The sequence below is a fragment of the Setaria viridis genome, chromosome 6 (genome assembly GCF_005286985.2).
Source record: "Setaria viridis chromosome 6, Setaria_viridis_v4.0, whole genome shotgun sequence".
Classification (NCBI taxonomy): domain Eukaryota; kingdom Viridiplantae; phylum Streptophyta; class Magnoliopsida; order Poales; family Poaceae; genus Setaria; species Setaria viridis.
In genome coordinates, this window is record NC_048268.2 from 2,374,865 (window position 1) to 2,399,218 (window position 24,354).

At 42.7% G+C, this 24,354-nt stretch overlaps 3 protein-coding genes and 1 non-coding gene across 4 annotated transcripts; 2 read left to right on the forward strand and 2 right to left on the reverse strand.

Moving 5' to 3' along the window:
* Positions 1 to 869: 869 nt before the first annotated feature.
* Positions 870 to 9,724, reverse strand: LOC117861159 (uncharacterized). The gene is made up of 6 exons (XM_034744669.2): positions 8,819 to 9,724; positions 4,469 to 4,632; positions 4,180 to 4,301; positions 3,940 to 4,044; positions 2,432 to 3,737; positions 870 to 2,310 (listed from the first exon to the last, which is right to left on the reverse strand). Exons 1-6 carry the CDS (start codon positions 9,069 to 9,071, stop codon positions 1,477 to 1,479), a joined length of 2,784 nt encoding a protein of 927 aa, XP_034600560.1. The 5' UTR covers positions 9,072 to 9,724; the 3' UTR covers positions 870 to 1,476.
* A 3,572-nt stretch (positions 9,725 to 13,296) lies between these two features.
* On the reverse strand, positions 13,297 to 15,995 carry LOC117861164 (NAC domain-containing protein 21/22). The gene is made up of 3 exons (XM_034744679.2): positions 15,578 to 15,995; positions 14,881 to 15,209; positions 13,297 to 13,862 (listed from the first exon to the last, which is right to left on the reverse strand). The coding sequence occupies exons 1-3, from the start codon at positions 15,747 to 15,749 to the stop codon at positions 13,488 to 13,490; spliced, it is 876 nt and encodes a 291-aa protein (XP_034600570.1). The 5' UTR covers positions 15,750 to 15,995; the 3' UTR covers positions 13,297 to 13,487.
* TRNAV-AAC (transfer RNA valine (anticodon AAC)) lies at positions 15,256 to 15,329 on the forward strand. Its single transcript has one exon. It is a non-coding gene; the product is annotated as a tRNA-Val (tRNA).
* A 5,479-nt stretch (positions 15,996 to 21,474) lies between the features above and the next one.
* On the forward strand, positions 21,475 to 23,952 carry LOC117861162 (putative F-box/LRR-repeat protein 22). The gene is made up of 2 exons (XM_034744675.2): positions 21,475 to 21,878; positions 22,901 to 23,952. The coding sequence occupies exons 1-2, from the start codon at positions 21,526 to 21,528 to the stop codon at positions 23,751 to 23,753; spliced, it is 1,206 nt and encodes a 401-aa protein (XP_034600566.1). The 5' UTR covers positions 21,475 to 21,525; the 3' UTR covers positions 23,754 to 23,952.
* The last annotated feature ends 402 nt before the right edge of the window (positions 23,953 to 24,354 follow it).

Consider the following 24,354-nt stretch of genomic DNA (forward strand, 5'->3'; position numbering starts at 1 on the left):
GGATCACATTCACATCTCACCTTTATAACTACTACTACTTAGGTACTCGTTAGGGCTACATTGTACCAATTTCTTAAAAGAAGTTTAAAAAATATCCAGACAAACAAGTAGCTTGAAGTTACCAAACTCAATAGTAAGCTTCGAGGTAAAGCAATTTGTGGAGTATTTTTTTTCCCAACCCAGCCACGACATATTCAGCAATCTGTACTTCACATTTCACTTGCGTCACAACAATGGTTGCTTGGATAACCAGAATGGGATATGTAGACATGGGACGATACAGATACATTTATCAGGCACTAATCCTACCAATGATGTACAATCACAATTGATCTCAGCTTAAATACACGCAAAATTAATTTATCCAATAGAAAGGTTAAATATATCATAGCACTGAGAGCCAGAGGAAGAAACCTCCAGATTAACCAAGTGCTGCCGTAATATAAATTACAAGTTACGTTAAAGTTGATTACCAGTCAGAGAAGGGAAGTGTTAAAAGTATACATAAATCTGCATTCTCTTGGGGAAAAAAAAAGAATTCAGCCGGGGTGGCTGCTTGAGAGTACTATAAAATCACAATTCTAAGTTAGAAGAAATTTTAAAACCTCACAAAATAATGGTATTGTACACTCTAATTTGTTCTGTAATGTAATGTCATATAAGTCGCAATTTGAGGCACTAATCACCAACCTTGCAACGTCTTCAGCAAGCATCCCAGTTGAAAGTTTCAATGAAGGTGGAAGTACTAGAAATTGGATGACTCAGATTCATCCGCTGTTTGGATCATATTTGTGAAAAATACAAAGTATCTAGTAAGAGCCAGAGGCATGCTTCCAGCTTACTTACCGTTTTTCTGGTCCGACTTTGGAGAGAACTCCAGATTTTGACATGAAAAAAAGACGTAAGTTCTTTACATGGTAAATGATAGAAGTGAGGAAATCACATCTTGGTTTAAGGCTGTAGAATGTGCGAATTACAAGACAATCAGTCTACAATACAAACAACGGTGTCGCAATTCGTGAGTTTTCAACAGGGAGCCGCTGAGGTTGCTTGGGCAGCTGCTGACAGAGATTTTTGAGTAGGTTCAGTTATGGTGTGCTACAGGCACCAAGCACTTGGCCCTCCTTCGGTGGCCGGCTGTTGGTCCGCAATCTTCTTAAACCCGCCTCATTTTATCCTACCCTTCTGAGTTGTTGTTTGTGTTAAAAGACAGTTCACTTCTTTTACGTTTTATCCTATGCGTGTGCCCGGTTAGACCCACGTTGTAAACGGACGTTCTTTCCTTCTTTCCTTCTTAATATAAAAGATACGCACCTCTCATGCGTATTCTCGGAAAAAAACAGTGTCGCAATACTCTATGGGCAAAGTTTTGTAATTTGAAAGGGATGCTTATCGCCTCACATTGCCATACATTGAACCTTGTCTCAGCTGTGCGAGTCAGAGAACAAGTGTATACATACACTCAAGAAATCCGTCTCACCTCTTGAATGCTTCTGCCACACTATGAATTTTGATCCCAGACAGGCACTTGCACGGATACACCGGGCTCTCCATCCCAATACCAAGCTTCTGCCCATTTAATTGAACCGATGTGCCAACGCCATGCTGCCCTGTTGGAGCCGCACCATTTGCCTCATCAGCCAAGCGCTTAACAACGGTCCACACCTCTCCGGCCATGTCAGGGCGATTATCGCTTGTCATCTCAGTGCATTTCAGCGCAAGACGCACCAACCGCTTGGCCTGTGCGATGGGCCAGTCCCCAGCGGATGTGTCCATCACTGATCTCAAGTCACCCCTCTCCAACGCATCTCGGACCACCCTCACAAGGTTCAATGGGGATCTGGCGGTGAGCACGCACAGGATGGTGACCCCGAAGGAGTAGGTGTCTGACCGCGTTGTGAGCACTCCGGTGGTGTGGAATTCCGGGTCCATGTATCCCGGTGTGCCCCAGGGGTGGCTGGTGCAGAGCATGCCACTGCCTGCAGTGTCTGAATGGATGAGGTGCCGGGATGTGCCAAAGTCACATAGCTTGCTCGCTAGATTACCGTCCAGGAGTATGTTTGCAGGCTTGATGTCGCCATGCACGATGCCATAGGGTGTGTTCTTGTGCAGGAACGAGAGCGCAGAACAGATCTCGGTGATGATGCGTGTCCTAGCCTGCCATGACAGAGCTGGTGCTCCGGCCACGCGCTCCAGGCAGCCCTCAAGGCTACCATTTGGCATGAACTCGTACACAAGGGCCAGGGCTTCTGGGCACGCACCCACAAGGGTCACAACATTTGGGTGTCTCACCGTATTCATAAAAGTGACCTGCAAAACGAAGTAGTTCATTATAGTGACCCACTCTTGTAGTGATTGATTATTTGAATGAATTTCAATAGAACGTGGAGAACATGTGAATGGAAAAGGCGACAGGAAAGTGTGTATATACTTCGTGCTTAAAATCTGATTGGCCTTGCACACCAGTGGAGCTCAACATCTTTATAGCCACAGTGGTGTTCCGGAGGAAGCCCTTGTAGACAACACCAAATCCGCCTTGTCCGACCTTGAGGTTAACATTGAAATCCTTTGTGGCACGCTGGAGCTCCACAAGAGTGAATTGAGAGCTGGGCATGGTGTTGTTATCAGCAATGATCTGTGCTGCTTGTTCATGCAGTTGTACCGTATCTCCAACTGTGCTATCTCGCTCTGACATGATCTGCTCCAGTTGTGACATTAGTTTCTTGGCCTCCTCTAATGCATGGTCTCGCTCAGCCATCATAAGCACCTTTTGTCTTTGTGCCTCTGCTACCTGTAGGACTACATGATCCAGTTTAGTTATTGTCTCGTGCCTTTCTTTGCGAAGGGCCTCAATCTCTCCGGCTACCTTCTCCAGCTCAGTTAGCATTTGTTTCATTAGTCCACAAAGTTCCTCGCATTTTCCTATTGCAGAATCCCATCTGGAACGCATTTGCTCTTTCTGCTCATGTAGCTCCATCACCTCTCCATCTGCACAGTTCAATTCAGTCTTCAGCCACTTAATTTCTCCCTGGAGCTCTTTGACTTCTGTCTTAGCCTTTTCTGTTTTCTTCTGAAATATCTTCATTTGTCCTAATACATTTCCCCGTTCAGTTGTTACCTGCCTTTTCTGTTTATGTAGCTCCACTATTTCTCCACGTGTAAAGTTCAATTCAGTCATCATCCGTTCCTTTTGTTCCTGTAGTTCCTTGATTTCTGTCTTCGCTTGTTTTGCTTGCTTGTGATATGTCTTCATTTCTCCTAATGCACTGTCTCGTTCGATTGTTACCAGCCTTTTCTGCTTTCGTAGCTCTTTCTTTTGTCCTTCCAGAGTTCTAATCTTGCTCACTGCATTATCCCGTTCAATCATGAGCTGCTTGCTCCTCTCAAGTAGTTCGGCCACTTCACTCTTCATAATCATCTCCTGCTTTTGTTGGTGCAGTAACTCGACTTCTCTATGGGCATTTGCTTGAGCAGGCACCATCGCCTCAATTAGTCTTTCTTGTTTTTCCTTCACTCTATCACCTGAACCATGTAGGTCTTCTAGTATTACTGTGTCTCCTTTTTCATGTGTTCCCTCCGCATTTTGTGCCGTATCAGCTTGCTCCGAAATCACCAGAGCATGATCCTTTTTCTGCGCCAGTAGGTAACCCTCTGCATCCAGACTGTTTTCTATGTCCCAGAAATTATCATCTGCATCAACAAAGACTGGCACTGACCTCAAATCTTCACTTGGGCTCCTACTAACACAAGCTTTGTGTTAATATATAGGGAGAAGTACATAGAAAATGAACTATGCATAATGCTGGGTGTAAGAGATGACCAAGCTAATTTACGCTGGATGAAGCAACTGATGTCAATAATGCGAAGTAGAAAGGTATTACAGCAAACCATCATAATCATCGTTTTTATTATTATCATTTGCAAGCTCATATAACATACCTACTGAAGATCACCTTCTGATCACAAACAAACCATATCTCACAAAATGGATGAGCATTTTCCATCAATTTAATAGCTTTCTTAGACTGTGGAACTTTCATTTCCCTGGAAACAGGAGTTCAACTGTGAGACTATATTATACCTATAAAGAAACGAAACAATTGCATATTATGACGAAAGTTAATCTGTAATTAAGCAGAAGGCCTGGTTATGAACCCAATGGGTGATCATGTCACGCACTTGGAATGGTGCTTGTCTGAGGCTGCACCCATGACAAGGGTTCTGATCCAAAATCTATCAACTAGTTCTAAAATTCCTTCAGCAACGTTCCACTCCTCAATCATTAAGATTTTGGCCTTGAACTGAAAAAAAAAGGAAACATGATGAGCAGCGTTAGCTTTCTAGCATTCCTATCAACACTACTTTTAGTATTTGGCTATCTATTCCGAAAAAGAAAAGGATTTGACTACCGCTACCGTGTGGCCAACAAAATGAAAATGAAAATAACAAATACTACAAGAGTAGTTACCTCCAATTTTGCACATTGATTCAAATACTTGTCCAAGGGTGCATGCTGTGACTGTGAAAGTTCCTTTGCAGCGGTCTCTCCATCTTGCTCATGTTTTGTCTTGTGCTCTTCTTCTAAATCATTAGAATATTTCTCACAATGTTCCACTTTATGGTTTAGTGATCCTGAATGAAAGATTTACAGATTAAGAGGAACACATTTGGAAATAGGCCCATTTTCAGAGGCAATTGCCTATATAAATCGATTTCTATATGCGGTCCACATAAGCAACACCATTAAAAAAAGTAACTAACCCTATTTTAAGAAACAAATTGTAAATTTTCACATGAAGTCGGATGTACCAAAATTGTAGAGCTCAAAAAGATCTAAAACATTTTAGTTGAAACATTTTCACTTGAGACAGTTTAGGTGCTCAAATATCCATTATAATTTCTTATATATGTTTTGAAGATGTACTTTGTAGGTAAGAGGTAAGGAGGCTATGTGTGGAGAGAGGCAAAATATGAAAGGAAAAAAATCTACTTTATCCACTTAAGCCACCGAATAAAACTTAGGGTCAATTTACTTCCCTGAACTATTTTAGTTGGTCCAATTTACCTCCTAATAATGATATTTATCCTTTTATTTCTCTGAGTACAAGAAGAGTTTATTTTTAGAGAAATTTTAGAGTGCTTGAAAAAAAATGAGAGTCGTCCATCCAGCGAAATCGAACAGTGGAAACAAAGGAAGTACCATGCATGAAGTACCCAAGAGAAGTACCAATTTGGTGGGACCAAGTACCAAAAGTAGTGAGAAATTACTATGATCCCTTTTAATTATATGTAAATCTATTTAATTCTTTTTTTGGTAGGAAGGATAAGAAAGGAAAGTACCTGCAAGTACCACTGGTACTTTCAAAGTATTGTAACAAAGCTCTTATTTTGAATTTTGCAGGGTGACTTATATCATGATGCGCTATGTTGGAAAAAATACATTAGGAAATTTTAACGACTATTTTTCATGCAAATTTGAATATTAAATGTTACAAAAATAACCATGAAAAATTATTAATGTCTTTTCTTAACATAAGTTGTCATGCCCTCTATTTACTCACAAATTTTGAACTTCAAACTCAATTTTTACATGGAGAAATAAAAAATACAATTCTTATTAGGAGATAGGTTGGACCAATTGAAATAGTCTAGGTGAGCAAATTGAGCCTAATTTTTTCAGGGTGTTAAACATATAGGATCGGTGAGTACAATATAATGGACTTTCTTGCAAATATAAAATATATCATGTTTAATTAGAAATCTAAAAGTTTAAAGGGTAAAAATTGATTTACACATGCGGTTGCATTAAAACTACCACCTATGAAAATCAATTTCTATAGGAAATCATGTTAGCTCACCCACACATGGAAGTGCATTTTTAGAGGTGGGTGCTTGGCTGGTTCGTAGAAATGCATGGTTTCAACTAGAGATTGCAATGTGCACAGACCTGCTGGGTTTTGCCATCCCAAACCCGTGCCCGGAAAATTTATTGTGCCCGTTAAAAGACCCATGCCCGAGACAGGCACAAACTTTCGCCCAAACCCATGCCCGTCGGGTTAACAGGCACCCACGGGTCACCCGTGCCCGATAACAATCCTGGAGGGAAGTGTCGCTCATCGACCAAACCAATAAAATTGAGAGAAAAAAGAGACCCCAATTATATGCCAAATTGGACAGGTTGCAGTGCTTTTCAAGATTCATTCATCCATACAACAAGGTGGCACAATTTTCAGTTTGATTCATACACATAAATTAGTCAAAGGCTCAAAACTTTTCTCAAATACGAGGACACACAAACCCATGGTCAAGAACTAAGAAGCTTCTGCAGGGAAAAAAGGAACTCGGAATCTCAGACGAATAGCTACAAACACTAGTTAGCAATCAACAACTAGTCACCAGTTGGCCAGGTTGCAGATGCACAGCATGGACATGGGAGTCACGGCATGCGTCACCGTCACGGAGTGCAGATGTGCAACGCAGCAAGCATGGAAGGACAGCCGGATAGGGGTGCAATGGCGGTGGCTCAAGTGGGGAGTAGTGGGAGAAAGGGTGCAGGTGCTTAGGGTTTCAGCCAGGGTGCCAGGCTTTTACTGCTTGATTGGGCTTGGGCTGCTGGACTATGTTTTTGGGCCATTCGATGAGCACTTGGGCTGAAATGAGTAGGCCGAGCATGTGTAATTTAGGGGTATTGTGGGCTAATATGAGCTGTATTGCTACAATGAAACGGGTAAAAAAAAATCTGTGGGTTTACAAGTTCGGGTACTAGTCCCAAACCCATGCCCGTAGACCCGATGGGTCTGACTTTTTGCCCATTAACAAACCCATGGGTAGAAAAATTAACCCATGTCCGTACCAAATAGAGTAAAAACCCATCGGGTTTCGGGTACCCATTGCCATCCCTAATTTCAACAAGCATTTTGCTAGAGTTTGGTGGCCAAATTGCCTCTATAAATACCATCAGGATTGCCTATAAGAACCGTTTTTGTAGTGTGCTTCGAATGGTCGGAGTAGTCGTGGTTATTGTTGGAATGAGAAACTCAATCTATTCCATGGCCCAAAGGGCAAGATGTCCATGTGTACAAGTGCAGAAACCCCTCTAAGTAGAGGAAAAATACATGTAATAAGTATACACATCTAAGACATATATCTAACACCCCCCTCAGACTCATGGGGGGATCCACAACACTAAGTGTGGAGAGGAAATAGCTATGTTGGCCCCTTGTCTATGCCTTCGTGAAGAAATCCGCCAACTAAAACTCAAAAGTCACGTGATGAAGAGCCATAATCTGATTAGAGGAGAGAAGAGTTGGTGCATAAGGCATCACACAAAAATCCTCAAGTAACGTTGGAGCCATGTGACCTAAGCTGTAACAGCCAGGATAGCCCTTAACTTAGCCTCATCACTCAAATGTGAAACTGCTTCTTGGTTTTCCAGGCAATCAAGAAGGACCCAGGAAAAACACAATAAGCCGGAAGAGAACAACGATCAGTGTGATCACTAGCCCATGTCGCATCAGGGTACGCTTGGAGTTGGAGGGAACTAGAGTGAGGGAAGAACAAGAGACATGAGATGGTGCCACAAAGGTATCATATACACGAAGAAGGTGAGCATAGTGGAGCTGTGTGGGAGCAGAGACAAATTGACTCAGAATATGAACATCATGAAAGATGCTAGGACAAGTGATCCCAAGGTAAACAAGGCTCCCAACAAGATGACAATAGCGAGTGGGGGTGGGGAAGGCGTGTGAGGAAGGGGCGATGAGACGCTGGCGAAGGTCGAGCCACATGCAAAGGTGGGACCTGTAGCGGACCCATCGGCATGACCAAGACGACGCAGAATCGACTCTAATGTGTGAGTGGAATCAACCCAGGTGCGGTAACGGCGATGAATCAAGCCATTATGAGCCGTTCAGGATGAAGAATAGCGACCATGGATGGCAAGAAATAAAATCAAGGAACAATGTAAGTGCACCCACGCAGCAAGAACAATTGCTAGACAAGTTGGAGAAAGAACCTAACCTAGCTCTAGTTCTGTATACCATGTTATGAATATCACTTGTATTCAATATGAGGGTCCTAGGCCTAAATATATACATATACAAATATTAGCAAATATGTACAAAACCTCTTGTACGATAGGAAAATACAAAAAGTACATATACATCTAACACAACCTACTCATGGGGCTTGAGGCTGGGGTATGCTATATGGTGGTGCACCACATAGAAATTTCCCTTGAGGCTACATGGCATGGAGAGGGGCAATCTGCTCCCACCCCTATCACCTGCAGGTTGCCTCTCCCCCTCATTGAATTTTCAAACCTGTCCGAATTCATTGGACTTCTTGAGCAATGTTGCTTAGTGGCTACTTTTGACTATTTCATACCCTACTTTGGCTACTGATTCATTGGCATGTTTTTTTTTGTTGTTTTGGCAGCATTTCTATCATATACATTAACCATTGCTCCCATAGCTGTCATCTTTTTACTCGGAGTTTAAGGGTCTTTGCAACGAAAAGAGGATAGCATAACCAGTAGTAGAAGACATTTGCAAGCAGAGGTGCCTTTTGTCTTATCAATTCAAGGAACCTATAATGATAATTGTTGAATAAATATTAATTAAGTGATAAATTTTGTCTCTGTAGGAAACAATATGATGAATTCCGTACTATGCACTGCTCGACAAAAGAAAAGGGAAACCCTCGCTTAACATGAGATACTGGTGCACCATGTGGTTCAAAGACTTGGCATAAATGGCAAAACTCCCTTGTCTCATAAGGACACGGACTGTCAAAGTCGGGGAAGAGAGTATGGATGAACCTGTTTGCCTCCGCTTGATGTGCATGATGATGATCTCGGCGCTGCTGGACGCATGCTCAAGAACCCAGCACAGGATGGACTCCCCAGATTCTTCGGGCAGTGCCACGAATACCTTCTCCTGGAACAGCATGGCGGCATCCGTTCGCATCTCCAGGCCTGCGACGACTGTAAGATGAAGGTTAATTATAGTTGGGTACGGCTGCTTCCCTAAGTGGAACGAGGAGAAGGAGATGACGACGAAGGCATTGGGCATGCAGATGGGAGATTATATTAGCATCAGCCATCAGGGAGTGGTTAAGCTCAAGACTAAACTTATTATTCTGAGTACTATTTTTTCAGTCTCCATGGCTGCTTAGGTACTGAATACGCATATAAGTAGTCCTAAAACGATTTGAGGAGAAATTGACAAAGCAGCAGCAAAATAAGTTTCATAAAATTTTCATACGCTTGGAATGGCCCCTGCCCCCCGAGTTTGGTCTCGAGTACTAGCGTACTTCTGAACTACTGCAGAAAAAAAATCTTGCCCTACATTTGGACCTGATACTAGATTGAAAAAAAAAAACTCTAGCAACTGCTACCAGAGAAGCACACGGCTTCAAACTAAGATGGTTTGGTCTGTATATTCTGGGCTCCTGTGGTTGGTATAAATCATCACATCATGTATGCACACGTAGTAGTTGTAATTATCTGATAGAGAACAGAAAGTAGTTTACAAGGTTCCTTTTCTTTTGTCTGATGCTCTGCCTACTCTAAATAGATATAAGCAAACTATATCTCCGGTTGTTACTCAGTGAGATTCGCTTGACGTTCTTGCACTGGAGCGTCCAGAGTGTGAGACAAGAACTGGCAAGTGGCTCAGATTCCATCGGGCTGGGGGCTATCTAGTGTGCAGTGGCAACCTGCTGCTGCTTTCATGCATGCGTGTAAACCCTAGGTGCTCAACCAAGGTCCAAGGAATTCGTTCTTGCGATTTCTCCTGAAGCAAAAAACTTCAAACTCTAATGAAAGGATACTGTGAGTCTAACAGGCCATACCCAATGCAAATGCTATCACATAAGGTGGGGTTTGGGGAAGGGTCTTACCCTTGCAAAATTCTTTTAAAATTCTGCAAAAAAAAGCTGGTTCTAATCCATGACCTCCAGGCCACAAGTGGAGAGTTTTACCACAAGTGAGTCTAATGTAGTCTTCAATTTGGAAAAGATAGGCTACTATTACTGTGGTGCTAATCTAGATCGCAACCTTGTATCACTCCAATTATTACAAGCGCAGACCAAAGGAGAACAAATCAAAGTCGATTTATAGATAAACACTGATCTGAAGTGACAACATATTTGGAGTAGGGAGTAAAGGTAGTTAATAAGAGATAAAGACAAATCTTCCTTCACTTGCATTCATATGGACGGACCCTATACCAAGGCACCTATATATTGACTCTGTTTTAGCTGCACAGAACTGTACCAGCCAATGTTTACTACACAACAGTAGGTCATACTAAGCACTGCACTTAACTAATCACTACCCAGCACTAATACAAATATCACCCGGGCACATCTGTGCCAGAGCATTTTCCTACCCCCAACTTGGAGCCAACCCCAGTGATGAAGTGCTGTTGTTGCTTGACATGCTGCCGCATCACTGTCCTGATGGAGTGATGGATAACTTCTCAGAGGTTTTAAAGGCCACCAGGTTCCCAGGGCTCACTGGTCCGGTGAGTGGCAACACCAGCAGGCCAGAGAAGCAGACCCAGCTGATGAGGAGACAATTCCTTTATGCCGTCAGAAATTATCTAAATCCACACTCTAACACTATAAATTTTCTTCTACTTTCATTACCATCAGAAATGATCTAAATGTGTACTCTACCACTATAAATTGTACATAATGTTGTATTGTCAGAAACAACGCCGTTCATGCTGGAAAAAATTGCATGTAGAAGGCTGAGTGTGGGAGTTCAATTGCTATGTGGAGGATATGTACACGCCATATAACTTGGTGGCCGGGAGCATATTACGGTGGAACTCTAACATGGACAAGAAGTGGCATTGTCTACCGATACCAAGGGAGAAATCGTTATTCCGAGTTTGCATCCTCTTTAACCTACTATTTACATTTTTGCATTTTTATACTTGCAACTTGAGCCTTTAAATTTTTGGAGTAGTTCTAGTTAGGATTAGATCTAATTTGTAAAACTCTTTGTGGGTGGGTACAAGCACTGATTGAACTATTATAGCTGCACATTTATATAGCACACTACCAGAGAACGGAACTTCCCTTCGCACCCCAAAACTCTAAATATACCAGCTAGCATTAGTATTGGGAGTAACGGCCACGATCCCTAGAGGATCTTTTAGTATCGGGTGATAATACCAACTGATTGGTGTTACCACCCGATACTAATGCTCCTCTAAGTTTTATTACCGGTTGGTTTTACCAACCGGTAAAGGGTATCATTTAGTATCAGTTGGTGTTGGTCCTTCACGAATTATTTTAAAAGAAAAGCATGTCTTACTTAGTCACGTGTACTCCTACACACCGTGCACACGTATATTTTGCGTAAAACATCGTGTCACTTGTGAACTGCGACGTGCATGTGTGCGAGCCTCCCAGTGATTTAATTTTTTTTGCAAAACCTTTTAGTACTGGACTAATATTTTATTACCGGGTAGATGATCTAGTACTAAAGGGTGACACTTAGTACCGGATTTGCGTGAATCCGGTACTAATGGGGTTTTGGAACGGGTATCTTCGTACCTGAATTACCATTTGATAAATCACCTCAGTGGGACGGTAACCTTTTCGGGCCTTAAATCAGATCCTCAAATTTGTCTCAGTAACGTGTGGAGTAAAACGCAGCACTGAAATGCAGCATAGAAAATGGAATTAGTGGCAGACCTAGCACGAATTATTGGTTGGGCGGACAAACAAAAATCAAAGTTATAAGCAACAACATAATTGAATCGCATAGCATACCATATTTAATCAGAATCACATAACAATTTGGGTATAAACGATAAATGGATGGTACAGACGACAATTCGAGATAGTACCATAATCCGTAATTGTCAATTTAAAAATATAAATTAAAACATTAAAGGATAAATAATCTGTGATTATTGTCATTTTTTATTAAAAAAGCCATCAACTAGTCCGTAGTAGTTAAGCGAATACATACTCAAAATTGTTGAGAATGGTAATTAAGAAAATTTTATCAGTAAGCACATCTAGTTCTAGGAGTAAAAAGGAAAATTCATCTACAGAATAATTATGCAATTGGCTAATTGCAATCTGCCTGTGTTTTTGTACCTGCCTGTGCCCGGTGCCGCAGATGGAACTCTCAGTTTCAATCCCTTCATTGGCCATTCGCCATCGCTTTGCACCGGCAGAACCGTCGCCCTCACCTCGGGCCCTCGGCCGCCAGTGAAGCGCCTCCCACCATCGGCCAGACCGCCGGAGTGGCGGCGGCACAGCTCGCAATCGTGGCGGCGGCTTCGCTGGTGGGGGCGGCGCCGAGGGGAGGAACAGCGAGACCGAGACGGGCCAGAGCCCAGAGGCCGGCACTGATGGATTATGTTCTGTAGCAGCGTTGGGCTATTGGGCCACTGGGCTGTTGGCCTTTTACTCAGCATACGTCAAAATGTCAAATTGGGTAGGGGGCCTTCGCTGACTTGTCCTCTTGGTTGGTCCGCCACTGAGCTTTTTTTTTTTGGGAACTGGGCCGCCACTGAGTTGAATGTGCTAAGCTCTGATGAGCATCAAACTGAAAGCTGAACGAAAAAAAAAACAGAGAAATGGCTGTCTTTCGTAAATTGTACAAGTCAGGTCTTTTAATTTCCTCTCCTGAATGTGTCGAAGATTCCATAGTATTACTTACTTATGAAATGCTTCTGTAACATCAGAACTTGCTGTCTGAATATTGAGCAATTGCCAGAGTTTCTCAGATAATATGATAACATATTTGTCTTCACTGATTATCTGAGGTTTATCAGGTGCCAATCATATCGATTCCACAAACTTTATTGTAATAGACTAAGAAACCTGTAATTATCTCAGCACAAACACACACAAGCTAAATCAGACGCAACAGTGGAGTACAACACAGTACTGACACGGTGATAAAAAAAAACACGGATACATGCTTTGATGAGCATGAAAAACTGAAAGCTGAACGAAAAAAGGGCCGTCTTTTGTAAATTACTACAAATTACACTTGAACAGCTGCTAATGGTCTTCATTTCCTTTCTGGAATCGACCGGAGCTTCCATGTCATTATTCATTTTTTTTAAAGCAAAGGTTCTGTGATATTACTAATCTCATGAGAGAATACAGTATGGAGTACAGGAGTAGACTGATGTGTTTGTACATGGAAATTAAATAAAATACCCTGCAGAGACTTCGCAGCACAATTAGATTTAGATTATTTATTCGCGTTCATCTGCAATTAGAAACACATTTGGAAAGTAGAGAAATAGGAGCAAGAGATAAGGCCAAGCTTCCTTCATTAGCAATAATCCAATGTACAAATACTACACCCAGCCATTAGCCCAATAATGAATAATCTACTCTGTATGTCACACTACTTAATCAAATTTATGCAGCAGAAACTCTACCAACCACTCAATACTAATCATCGCTAACACTTCATACACCACTATCCACCAACACCACAGATGTCATATTCCAAGGGGGTTCCACATCTGTGACAGGACATTTTCCTGGTTCCAATTGCAGTTTGGAGGCAGCTCCAGTCCTGAACTGCTGCTGTTGCCTGACATGCTGCTCAGCATCACTGTCCCGATGGATACCTTCTCAGAGGTGTCAAAGGCCAGCAGGTCACTAAGGCTCACCGGTCTCTTGAACGGCAGCGCCGGCAGGCCGGAGAAGCAGGACACCTGCTCAGCGACCGTTGGGGCAGCACCGAAGGCGGTGTAGGTGTCAGCGAGGGGTGCAAGCGGCAGGTCAGCCGTCAGGTCCTGGGCATCTTCAGGTGGTAGCTTTGGGGTGGTTGTTCTGCTCTTGTAGAACACCCTGCATAGCACCCAGTCCTCCTGTATTTTGCAGATGCATGTTTTAGAGTTCATTTAGCAAGTGTAAGTGATATATATCCAATGCAAAAATTGTACCAATTGTGGTTGAACATATTTTCATTGGATATTGTATTATCCTTGTCGTAGGTTGCAGTTGGGGGGCTACGATATTTCATTCTAAATCCTAATTGGTTAATTCAGTAGCCTGTTACTACACATAGTGTTGGTGGAACCAATATGATAACGCTTTGTAACAATTTGTATTGAAAAACTTATTTTTTTTTCGGAAGTTAATTACTTGAGGAAGTGGCAATCATACAACCCCAATGTTCAACTTGCAATTTGGAGTGAAGAATTTGTCGTCTAGAGAGTCAAATCCTTTTCAAGAGAATGTTCAGTACATTAATTTACTTCACTCTAGCTCATCTGATGTTGATGGAACTGACATAAAAACTTATTTGCATCAAGTTACTCTAATAACTTTAACTTTGGAAGTTTGTTGTTTGAGGAATTAGCAATCTTACAATCCTGAATTTTTAATTGGCAACTTGAGCGAAGAATTAGTCCTATATTTAGAGAGTCAATCCTTTTCAAGGGGATGTTCACTGCGCTATTTTACTTTAGTAAAGGAACATTCAGTGCATTAATTTACTTTACCACATGGCTTATCTGATGGAACCAGTTGAACTACTTTGGATTGGATCATTCTAGTGACGTGGACATGGATTGACTAAAAACACATTGGTGGATAGGGAGACATGTCTGACACCGTGTAGGATGATTGAGGCAACTTGCATCTAGTTTGTCTTGCAAGAATGGTCAGGGCAGCATCTTCTTCCTTCAGCATGGATGGGACCCTCATACTTTTGGATGGAACCAGAGAGTAAGATTTTGTTTTTTTCCATTACAGAGAGTTACCAAAAACAACTTGGAGGCAAAACTTTTGAGTTTTGATATACCTTTTCAAGAACTGTAAAAATCCTCAACCAAACAGTAAGTTTAAAATCCTCAAACAGCATGATCTAGGAGCTGAAGTTACCTTGAGCCGTTGGTGCCTCGCCGGGGCAGGGAGGTCGCGTCCTACCAACGGCGGTGGCGGCGGCGCCGCCGGTGGCTCCAGGCGGAACTCGTGCATGACCCACTCCGTCTTCCTCCCCTTGGGGGCGCGGCCCCGGTAGAAAACGAGCGTCTTGCGCATCCCCACCAGAGCCGCGGCTTCCCCACCGGCGCCGGCTACGACGGCGCGGTCCTTGCCCGTGGCCTTCCAGTAGCCGGAGACGGTGGCGCGGTTGGTGCGCTGCCCCGTCGCGTACTTGCGGTCGCGCTGGTTGAAGAAGTACCACTCCTTTCCTCCCACGCAGGCCGCCTCTGTTTGAAGGAATAATATAGTTTCAGTTGGCTATCGACAGAGCAAGATTTCGTGGTGTAGTTGGTTATCACGTCAGTCTAACACACTGAAGGTCTCCGGTTCGAGTCCGGGCGAAATCAATTTTTTTTAACTTTTTAACTTCTTTAAATTTCCTCTGTTCCATAGCTAGACTCCATATATTCTTGCTCTGTTTCTCGTTCTGTCTCTCTTTTTTTGAAGATAGGAAATTGAGATTTGAGAATATGAACCGAAACATATTAAGCAAAGCAATTTGCAGGTTAATGAATGAAAAGGAGGATCGGGTTTCAAATTACTGGATTGATGGGTATAGCTACCAGTACTAGCTAGTGCTTATGTTAATACAGACCTGGAAGGTCCCATGGCTCGCACTTGTTGAGGTCAACGTCGACGATGGCAGCGCCGCCGTGGACACGGCCTGAGAGCCTGTGGAGGAGGTAGTCGAGCACGAGCTCGTCGTCCCTCGGGTGGAACCTGAACCCCGGAGGCATTCCTGCCTCCATCATGCTGATCGAGCTCATCTTCTACCTAGGTATCTGTTGCCAGGTCCAGAGAGAGAGAGAGAGAGAGAGAGAGAGAGAGAGAGGGTTTTGATGAACAAGCCGAGCACTGGGAAATGAAGCATCTCATGAACGGGCAGAGGGTATAAATAGGGTGCACCAAGTCAACCATGCAACCTGCTAGTTTCCACTTGCTCATGGTTGATGAAGCACATAAAAAAAATCCGATCATTTCTAGCTATAGCTCATAGGGTTCAAGAGGCTAGCTAGGCTCTAGTGGTTTCAGAATGGAGCTAGCAAGAGCAAGTCAAATGAAAGGGCACATCAATCCAGCTACTCCTAACTGCTTTTGCAATTTAAACTGTTACATCCTAACTGTCCATTCAACAACATCGTCATTAAGGGTTCTGAATTACTGTCGCTTTTCTTTTAGCATGGCCCTTCTTGGCCATACTAATAAGCATCTTCTCCCATCCTCCTTAGTATATATGTCCTAAAACCACCTAGGATCTACTCCCTCAGGTCAGAATTAGATGGCGTTTTCACAGCTAATTTTGAGCTACAATTAGTTACTTCTTAATGTCTGAAATGTCAATTAAATCCAATTGGAGGTATAGTATTATATCCTAGGACTGAAAGTTGGACTTTCCTTTTTTTTTCTTTGACAATATTAGGCAATACAATACAAATGTATGTTCTACACACACCAGATATCCAAACACACACCAGAATAAGACTGTCGGCGCAGCAAGTAATCTTTCATGTGTAAATAAACCGACAACCAATCTTTTTCCATTATGCCCAAAGTGAAGATACCAATCTTTTCTAGTAGTAGCAAACATCTATAAAAAAAAAAGATTACTTGCTGGTCGATCTTTTAGCCGACAGCTAGCAACAAGGTGGAGAGTTATACCCAAAGCAGAGATGCTCCATCTTTTTCAGTTGTATGGAAAGATATATACAAAAGAAATAGATTTTTTGATGGACGGCTAATTAGATTGCATATATATATATACATATAAATATGTCATTATGTATATATCGGTTAGTTTAATTCGCTTGAAGCCACTCAAGAATTCAGAACTTCGTATCGTCGTGGAACAGCCAAAAGGATATGGGGAATCAGACAATCAGTGGTAACAAGTGGCATTGGACATCACAATTGTGCAAAAGATAGTGAAAGTGACTCTTCTGCTTTAATCGATGGTAGACCTCTGCCAGGTTTTCCTTTTCTCTCTATTTGTGAAAATGGCACAATACTGATCTAAAGTATTTAATTGGAGCCCTTTTTTGCGATAAGATTTCTCAATTATTTTAGATATAATTAAAGCTTGCTATAGCTAGTGAAAATGGATTTATCCATTGGTCATACCACACATAAATGGATTGGGAATGGATGCCATATAAAAAATACAATAATGACATAACTAAACAAGCACCCAATAATATTTCCTCAAAGAAAAAAAAACAAGCACCTATTAATACACCATATATGTGCCAATATGCCACTTGATAGGGAGACACCACTAGCCCAATAATGCACTACTACCACGAGTTGCACAATCACATAGTACATTTATCTCCGAGCTTTCAAGACAGTGAGTGCTCTGAAATCTTATCTGCACAAGCTTGACGACGACGACAATGGCCAACCAAAACTGACGGCCGGCATAGTCTCATGAGCGACGTTAACCCCCGGGGGAGCAGCTTCACATGGCCTCTCACGTGCCACCGCACACGTGTGCACAGCCACCGCCGTCCGACCGGAGATCAACGGTCTGGAAATCGCAAGGTAGTCGCCGTCCAGGGTCCACCGGGATGCTGCACGCATATGGACAGAGTTCCCAGCCTTTGATCTGAAGCTTCTTCTACCTCCTATTGGCGGGCCTATTATTGGCTGCACTTACACATGAGATGGCATATGACAGAGACTGAGAAATCGATGGATGGGCGTTATAGTGATACTGTGGGGCTCATCTTTCGCAACAAGTGGAAATGTTTGGTCATAGTCTATAGGGCTTTTATAAGAAAATATGACCTACCTTCTGTACATTTGTCTGGATGTTTTTTCACATATGGTAGATAGTCACCGTACCAAGGCATTAGTTGCTTAGTACTCTTTTTTTTAAAAAAAAAATGAACCGCAGGAGAGCTGCCGCTATAAAAAAGAGTCCTTTAGTACTCTTGATCTCATGTTATGAAATTATTGTTGGGCATTATATTACAGGTAATGACAAAATGAGGTGGTCGGGAAGTTCTTTAGAACTCTTGGCTAAAGTTTGGATTCTAGGATGGCTCCTGCTCTGAATGGATAAGTTCAAACCTTTGTGCTTGCCTAAAGATGGTATGAGTTGTTGGTATATCCAACTGTCGTCATACTTGAGATGATGTTATTTTCATGTATAGTATAATATTTTACTCCATCTATCTCTGCAGATTAGAATTTATCGCCTATCGAATTTTATTTGCTTCAGCATTCAGTTTGAATTGGTTGGATTTTGATATTAGATGCATGCACCTGTTGCCCTTTAATTTGTCGACGTGTCGTTTTCAGAACAGTGATCTGCATAGCAGTTTCCTTCGCGCACCTAATTTTTGCACTCTATGTGTATGGCATGTTTCTCATCAAGTATGAGAAGAAACAAGAAAGGATATATGTCCTGGTCTGTCACTATCAAGACTAGACTGACAACGGCTTTATTCTGGTAATATTAGAGAAGGGAGAACCGGGCTATTGTTTGGGCATATTTATTATTCCCTTCGTTTCTTTTGTGCAAATAAATTGCAAGCATGATGGAGATTTTTTGGTGTACAACAGGTGGATTGTGACGTAACAATAGTCATGAGTAGGTCTTTTGTTTGTTGTTTACGAGAACTGAGTAGTATTGCACGGTGCCTGACTGAAGAAACTAAAATAGTTCAAAAGATTAGGAACCCCCCCCCCCCCCCCCCAAAAAAAAAGACTAATTGAAATCAGCACGTACTAGTGATCATGAGTACTTTGCATCTAGTGATTTGGGGGGAGCAATTGGAAAGAAGATGGACAGAGATTCAATTGATAGTTTTTTTCACTGCTTGCCTCTCCACGAGAGTACAGGAGGAACACAATACTGGGCTGATACACGGCCTTCATTCAGCCCAACTCGAGTCTAGTTCACCCCTACAAGTTAAGGACCTCTTTGGAACGAAGGACTATCAAAATGTAGGAATAGGAAAAGTATAGGAATAGGGTTGCATGACATTTGCAATCCTATAGAATTTGAATTTGAGTGTTTGGATGCAACATAGAAAAAATAAACGAATGAGAAGAGAAAGATAGACATAAAGGAAAATTTCCAAGAGGTTGAACCTCTTATTAAATTTCCTCCAAAATTTCTATATATTCATGCATCCATGAGAATCCTAAGGAATTTCATAGGATGCAATCCTTTGTTCCAAAGAGACACATAAGAAATTTTCCTATAGGATGAAATCCTTCAAAATTCCTTTAGTTTTCTTTCTTACAAAGGGGCCTAAGCCGACAAACTCCGCTTCTCCTCATTGGGCTTCCTCCTGATCAACTCAGAGGCTCTCTAAATAAGGCCCATACTCAAATTTGAAGGCCGATATTTTTAAAAAAATTATGAAACTCCAGCAGGACCCTCCAAATTTCACCTAGTTCCTTTTAAAAAAAAAATTCGTCCAAAACCATATAGACATGGGTCTCTCCAAAGCCCATACTTTCTTCACATCCTCCCTCCAGCACACGCCGGATTTCCAATCTATCTTCTGGTAGATAGATAACTAAGAGCATCTTCAAAAGTGCATAAAAAATTAAGTCTAAAAACTAGTTTTGGGACCTTACCAAAAACTATTGGAAGAAAAAAAATACCCATTCAACCAACAGTTTCCAAAAACTTAATCCAAAAAGATTCAATTCTTACCACATCATCCATACGTGGGCCCAATATTTATTTTTGGTTGTGAACGGTAACAGTGGGATTTTTTTTCCCTCCACCTTTTTCCCGTGGGTTTTGGGTGCACGGAGAGGGGTAAATTTGGCTCTAGATGGAGTTTGTATTGGGCATGCGGGAAAATTGGGAACTGAATTGGGTAACTGCTGGAGCGTTGTTTTTCTACTTTGGAATTATAGGTTGGGCACTCTTGGAGATGCTCTAGACATCGATGACCCGGCAATAGCCAATAACTGACCCACAGCAACCCAACGAACTATGTCAAAATTTTAGATGAACTATCTTAACATTATTTGCATAAAAAATTGGTAAATGTCAAAAGAATGCTAAGAAAAAAAATGTTGACGAGTGAAAAAAAAGTTGGCGCATGTAAAAAATTGTTGAACAATAATGTTGGTGAATGTAAAAAAGTTAAAAAAATATTGATATATATATATATATATATAAATGTTGGTCAATTTTAAGAAATATTATACATAAGCTTAATATAAACTTTAAACATGAATGGAAGACACAGCCCTCACTGTCGGAAACAGTAAATTCGTCGAGTGTAAAAAGTGTGCCGAGTGCTTTCTTTCGGGCACTCGGCAAACAACCTATTTGCCGAATGTATACAAGCAGGCACTCGGCAAAAATAAGGCACTCGGCAAACCACTCCCAGACACTTGGCAAATACGCGACACTCGGTAAATCAACAGCGCGTGCTTTGCACGTGTGCCGTCCGTTACCAAAGTGGGCCGGCCGTTAGTCCTTTGCCGAGTGTTGGACGCCGACACTCGGCAAAGAGGACGGTCGCCAAAAGTTCGCCGAGTGCCACTTAAATTCGGCCTTACCGCACCTTTGTTTGCTCCGACACGCACCGACCGACCTTTGCCTGACCACTGGCTATACTGGGCTCGAGCTCCTCTGCCACCACGCATGAACAGGAGGTGGGCGGTGGGCACGGAGTGACGAAGGGGAGGTGGCCGAAATCCCCTCTCTGAAATTGCCTGCCATCCTCTGCCCCAAATTGACAAGGTCACCCTTTACCTGATATGCATGTGCAGAGCTTGAGGCCAAGGCGAGGTCGATGCCACCTCAGATTTTGCGTGAGCTAGCTGAAACCTCTGGCTCGGTGGATCTAGCGACTTGAGTGGGTTCAGGACGGGGAGATGGAGGAACAATGATGAGCAAGTCCTACTTGTGATATTACAAGTACGGGGATGAGATTTATAGGACATCGATATATAGAGTTGAGGGTTAGAGGAAAAAAATACATGACTTCAAATAGTACAAATCTCTACCTAAGTTCTAAATTAAGGGTTATTGCTGGAGATGCTCTGAGAGCGTAACTCTAATACTCTACTTGAGCTACTTGAGCAGTGCATATATCTACTCTTATTTTTTGATATATGCATTCCACGTGTACAGACATGTATGTACACGTCCCTTTAACCTACTTGTGATACCAGAAGTCACAAGAATTGAAAAGGATGGACCCTACTTCAATCAGAGAGAAATATAACTTTACATACCATATCTTTCGATCATGATTCTTGTAATAGCATTTAGGATGTTAAATGGATATGTATTTTTTTTAAAGGCTACCATATACGTTTAGTTTCTCACAGCAAAATTTGACCAAAACTAAACAGCACCATGGTGAGTTGTGTCAATGACAAGTTCTCTAGGGCCCATCTGCCAGCGACACTCTAGTCCGGCAAGGCACAGCAGCTAAACGAACCCCTCACAATTCGACGCCTCGGTCCCAATTTCCGTCGTCTTCCTCGACGAACATTAATAAAAAACGAAGTTGCCAGTACACCCTTGGGTCCAAACCCTAGCTAGCCGCCCCACCTCGCGCCATGCCGTCCGGCGCCTCCTTATTCCCGTCCCCTCCTCGCCGCCGCCGCCGCCGCACGGAGACCCCGCAGCAGCCGCCGGAGGAGAGGGACTGGGCGGAGCTGCCGCGGGACGCGGTAGCCACCGTCCTGGGGAAGCTGCCGGTGGACGGCGTCCTGGCGGGGCCCGCCCAGGTGTGCCGCAGCTGGCGCCACGCCGCGGCCGAGGAGCCTGCGCTGTGGCGCCGCGTGGAGGCGCGGTTCGGCGCCGGGCTCGCCGCCGCCAGGCTCGCCGTCTGGAGAAGCGCGGGGCGGTGCGAGGCGTTCGAAGCGGTGCGCGTCGCCGACGACCGGATCCTCCTCTACCTCGCTGCCTGGTACGGAAATTCCTAATTTTTCTTCCATGGATGATGGATGTGTGTTAGGTCTAACATCGAAGCATCAATGGAGGCTAGGGTTGCCCCTCATTTTAAGATTTTTTTTCATTGTGGCAACAGTCTTTGTCCAATTTGTAGGGCCAATTGGAGTCCCTCCCTAGTCCCAAGTCACTATTAGCATGTGGTTTGTGGACTTGTGGTAATTTGGTGTTGAATTGTGCATTTGTATGAGTAGTTATGATATCCTCTGGCCATTTTCTAATAAGATGCAAAAGGTTCATGGCAACTTAATGCATTTACATTTTAGAGTGCAAAATACAATGCAACTAATTTGCATAGGTGCATTATACCTGTCTTCAGTTCCATAATTCTGCCTTTGTCATGCCAAATTTACCGATCTTGATTGGGGGTACATGTGTACTGTAGAAAATATTTTTGAACAGTTATGTTTGGCAGATGAACCTTTCAGTTATATATCATAGATTATTTCTTCCCTAATTCACCTGAAGAAGGGATGGCCTCTCTTTAAGAATTAACAGGAAGACATATATGTCAAAGTAGTTGGTATGTTTTCCTGTATTCCATTTTGTGATTTTAAAAATGGCAACTGTGGGCCTTATAAGCACATAATCTGATATTCATGAATACAAGTGAAAATTTTACCAGTTACCACTAACCATCAGTAAGTTTAGGGACTTGGAATTTTGTAGTCAAGTTAACAAGTTTAGACTCTAGAGATATTACAAATGTGCACATGGTTAAGAAACTGTAGTACATTTTTTATCTGAACATATGATCCGTTGATTGTCTTTTATCTAGCTTAAACTTTTTTCCTTGTAAAACATTCTCTATATTACTCATGCAACCATAATCTTGACTAAAAGGGGTTAACTTATCAATGGCATAGGATTATATGTAACTATAATTTGGTTTAAATTAAATCAATGCAGTTCTCTGCGTCTTTGATTTGTAAAGATAACAGCATCTTTAGTTTTACTAAGATCAAGTTGTCTTGTTTGCAGGTTGTCATGTCTAAAGAGCCTTTGCCTCGTTTCTTGCTACAGTGTGTCCAGTGAAGGATTTATTGAGGCAATACAAGGGTTCCCACTGCTTGAGAAACTCGAGCTTTCACTCTGTAAAAACATTTACGGGGAGGCAATTGAGGCTGCTGGAAAAGCTTGCCCACACATGAAGCGCTTCAGATTGAGCAACGACCGATTCTACTCCTTTGAAGATGAATGCATCAATGATCAGGAAGCCCATGGGATTTCAACTATGCGTGAGCTACGTTCTCTTCAGCTTTTTGCCAACAACCTCACCAACAGAGGTCTGGCAGCCATCCTTCACAGCTGCCCCCACCTGGAGTGTCTCGACATACGGCATTGTTTCAATGTTGAATTGGACGCTGCCCTGAAAGTCAAGTGTTCAAGGATCAAGACACTGAGGCTTCCGAATGACATCACTGATGACTACGAGTTTGAGGTCAAAAGCCCCATTAGGTTGAATTCAAAAAGATCCAACTTTGATGATGATGATGGAGACCAGAACACATATGATCCCAAGAGTTATTATGGAGACTGGAACACATACGATCCCTTCAAGAGTTATGGAGAATGGAACACATATTTTCTTTTTCGCGACCATGCCTTAGCATATGATCCCTCCGAGAGTGATGATGATGTCCTGGATGACTATGAAATGTATCAAATTGAGGATGAAGATGTCGATGAACCCATTGATGAACCTTCCATGCGCATGGAGGAGCCCGGAGAAATCCCTGAAGACGAGGAGGCTATGATGTTAGATTACGACGCCATACTCTATGAGCAAGAACTAGACGAACACAAACCTGATGAAGATAGTAAGATGATCTAATGAGATCGGTGTCCTTTGTATCTAACAATTGGTGGTGGATAACCCTGCTCCAGTTTTTTGTTTTTTTCAAAATAACCTGCTCCATCTGAAATCATTTGCTTGGCTTGCTCCCGAACGGGAGCAGATTTCACATGGTTGGGTTGGCGGCTATCTGTTGGGCCCTTTGGAAGTCTAGAAACAGTGCATGTTTTGAAGACAACGAATTCGATCTCCAACTGAAATCATTCGCTTGGCTTGCTCCTTTATCAAACATTGGGCAGGGTTGCAAAGAGGTGATGACCAGAAGGCGCTGGAGGAGGGTGCAGATGTGCTCAAATCAGTGGCTGTGGAGTTCCACAAGCAAGTTCATGCTGATGAATGATGAAGAAATGGCGGTCAATTTGATCCAAGGAGGAACGGGATGAAAAACGCGAAGAACTGATGCAAGCTCCTGCAGCTGAGGAAGCTGCCCCGAGGGAGGATACCTCCAGTTCTGTTACTATTGCCAGTTTTTTTTTTGTTGTTCTGCCATGTTTTGCCTTTGTTGTCGGGTAACTCTGTACGCAGATTTCACAGTCGCAGATTGCAGCCCTGCCCCCCCCCCCCCCCCCCCCCCCCCCCC

Bases quoted from the DNA above. Each gene is read 5' to 3' on its own strand.
- LOC117861162 (XM_034744675.2), top strand. From the start codon at position 21,526: ATGCCGTCCGGCGCCTCCTTATTCCCGTCCCCTCCTCGCCGCCGCCGC. The intron at 21,879-22,900 runs GTACGGAAATTC...TCTTGTTTGCAG, and splicing joins CTCCTCTACCTCGCTGCCTG to GTTGTCATGTCTAAAGAGCC.
- LOC117861159 (XM_034744669.2), bottom strand. From the start codon at position 9,071: ATGCCCAATGCCTTCGTCGTCATCTCCTTCTCCTCGTTCCACTTAGGG. The intron at 4,633-8,818 runs GTTCATCCATAC...TCTTTCATTCAG, and splicing joins CATCAAGCGGAGGCAAACAG to GATCACTAAACCATAAAGTG. The intron at 4,302-4,468 runs GTAACTACTCTT...TTTTTTTTTCAG, and splicing joins ATCAATGTGCAAAATTGGAG to TTCAAGGCCAAAATCTTAAT.
- LOC117861164 (XM_034744679.2), bottom strand. From the start codon at position 15,749: ATGAGCTCGATCAGCATGATGGAGGCAGGAATGCCTCCGGGGTTCAGG. The intron at 15,210-15,577 runs GTCTGTATTAAC...TCCTTCAAACAG, and splicing joins CGAGCCATGGGACCTTCCAG to AGGCGGCCTGCGTGGGAGGA. The intron at 13,863-14,880 runs GTAACTTCAGCT...TGCAAAATACAG, and splicing joins CGAGGCACCAACGGCTCAAG to GAGGACTGGGTGCTATGCAG.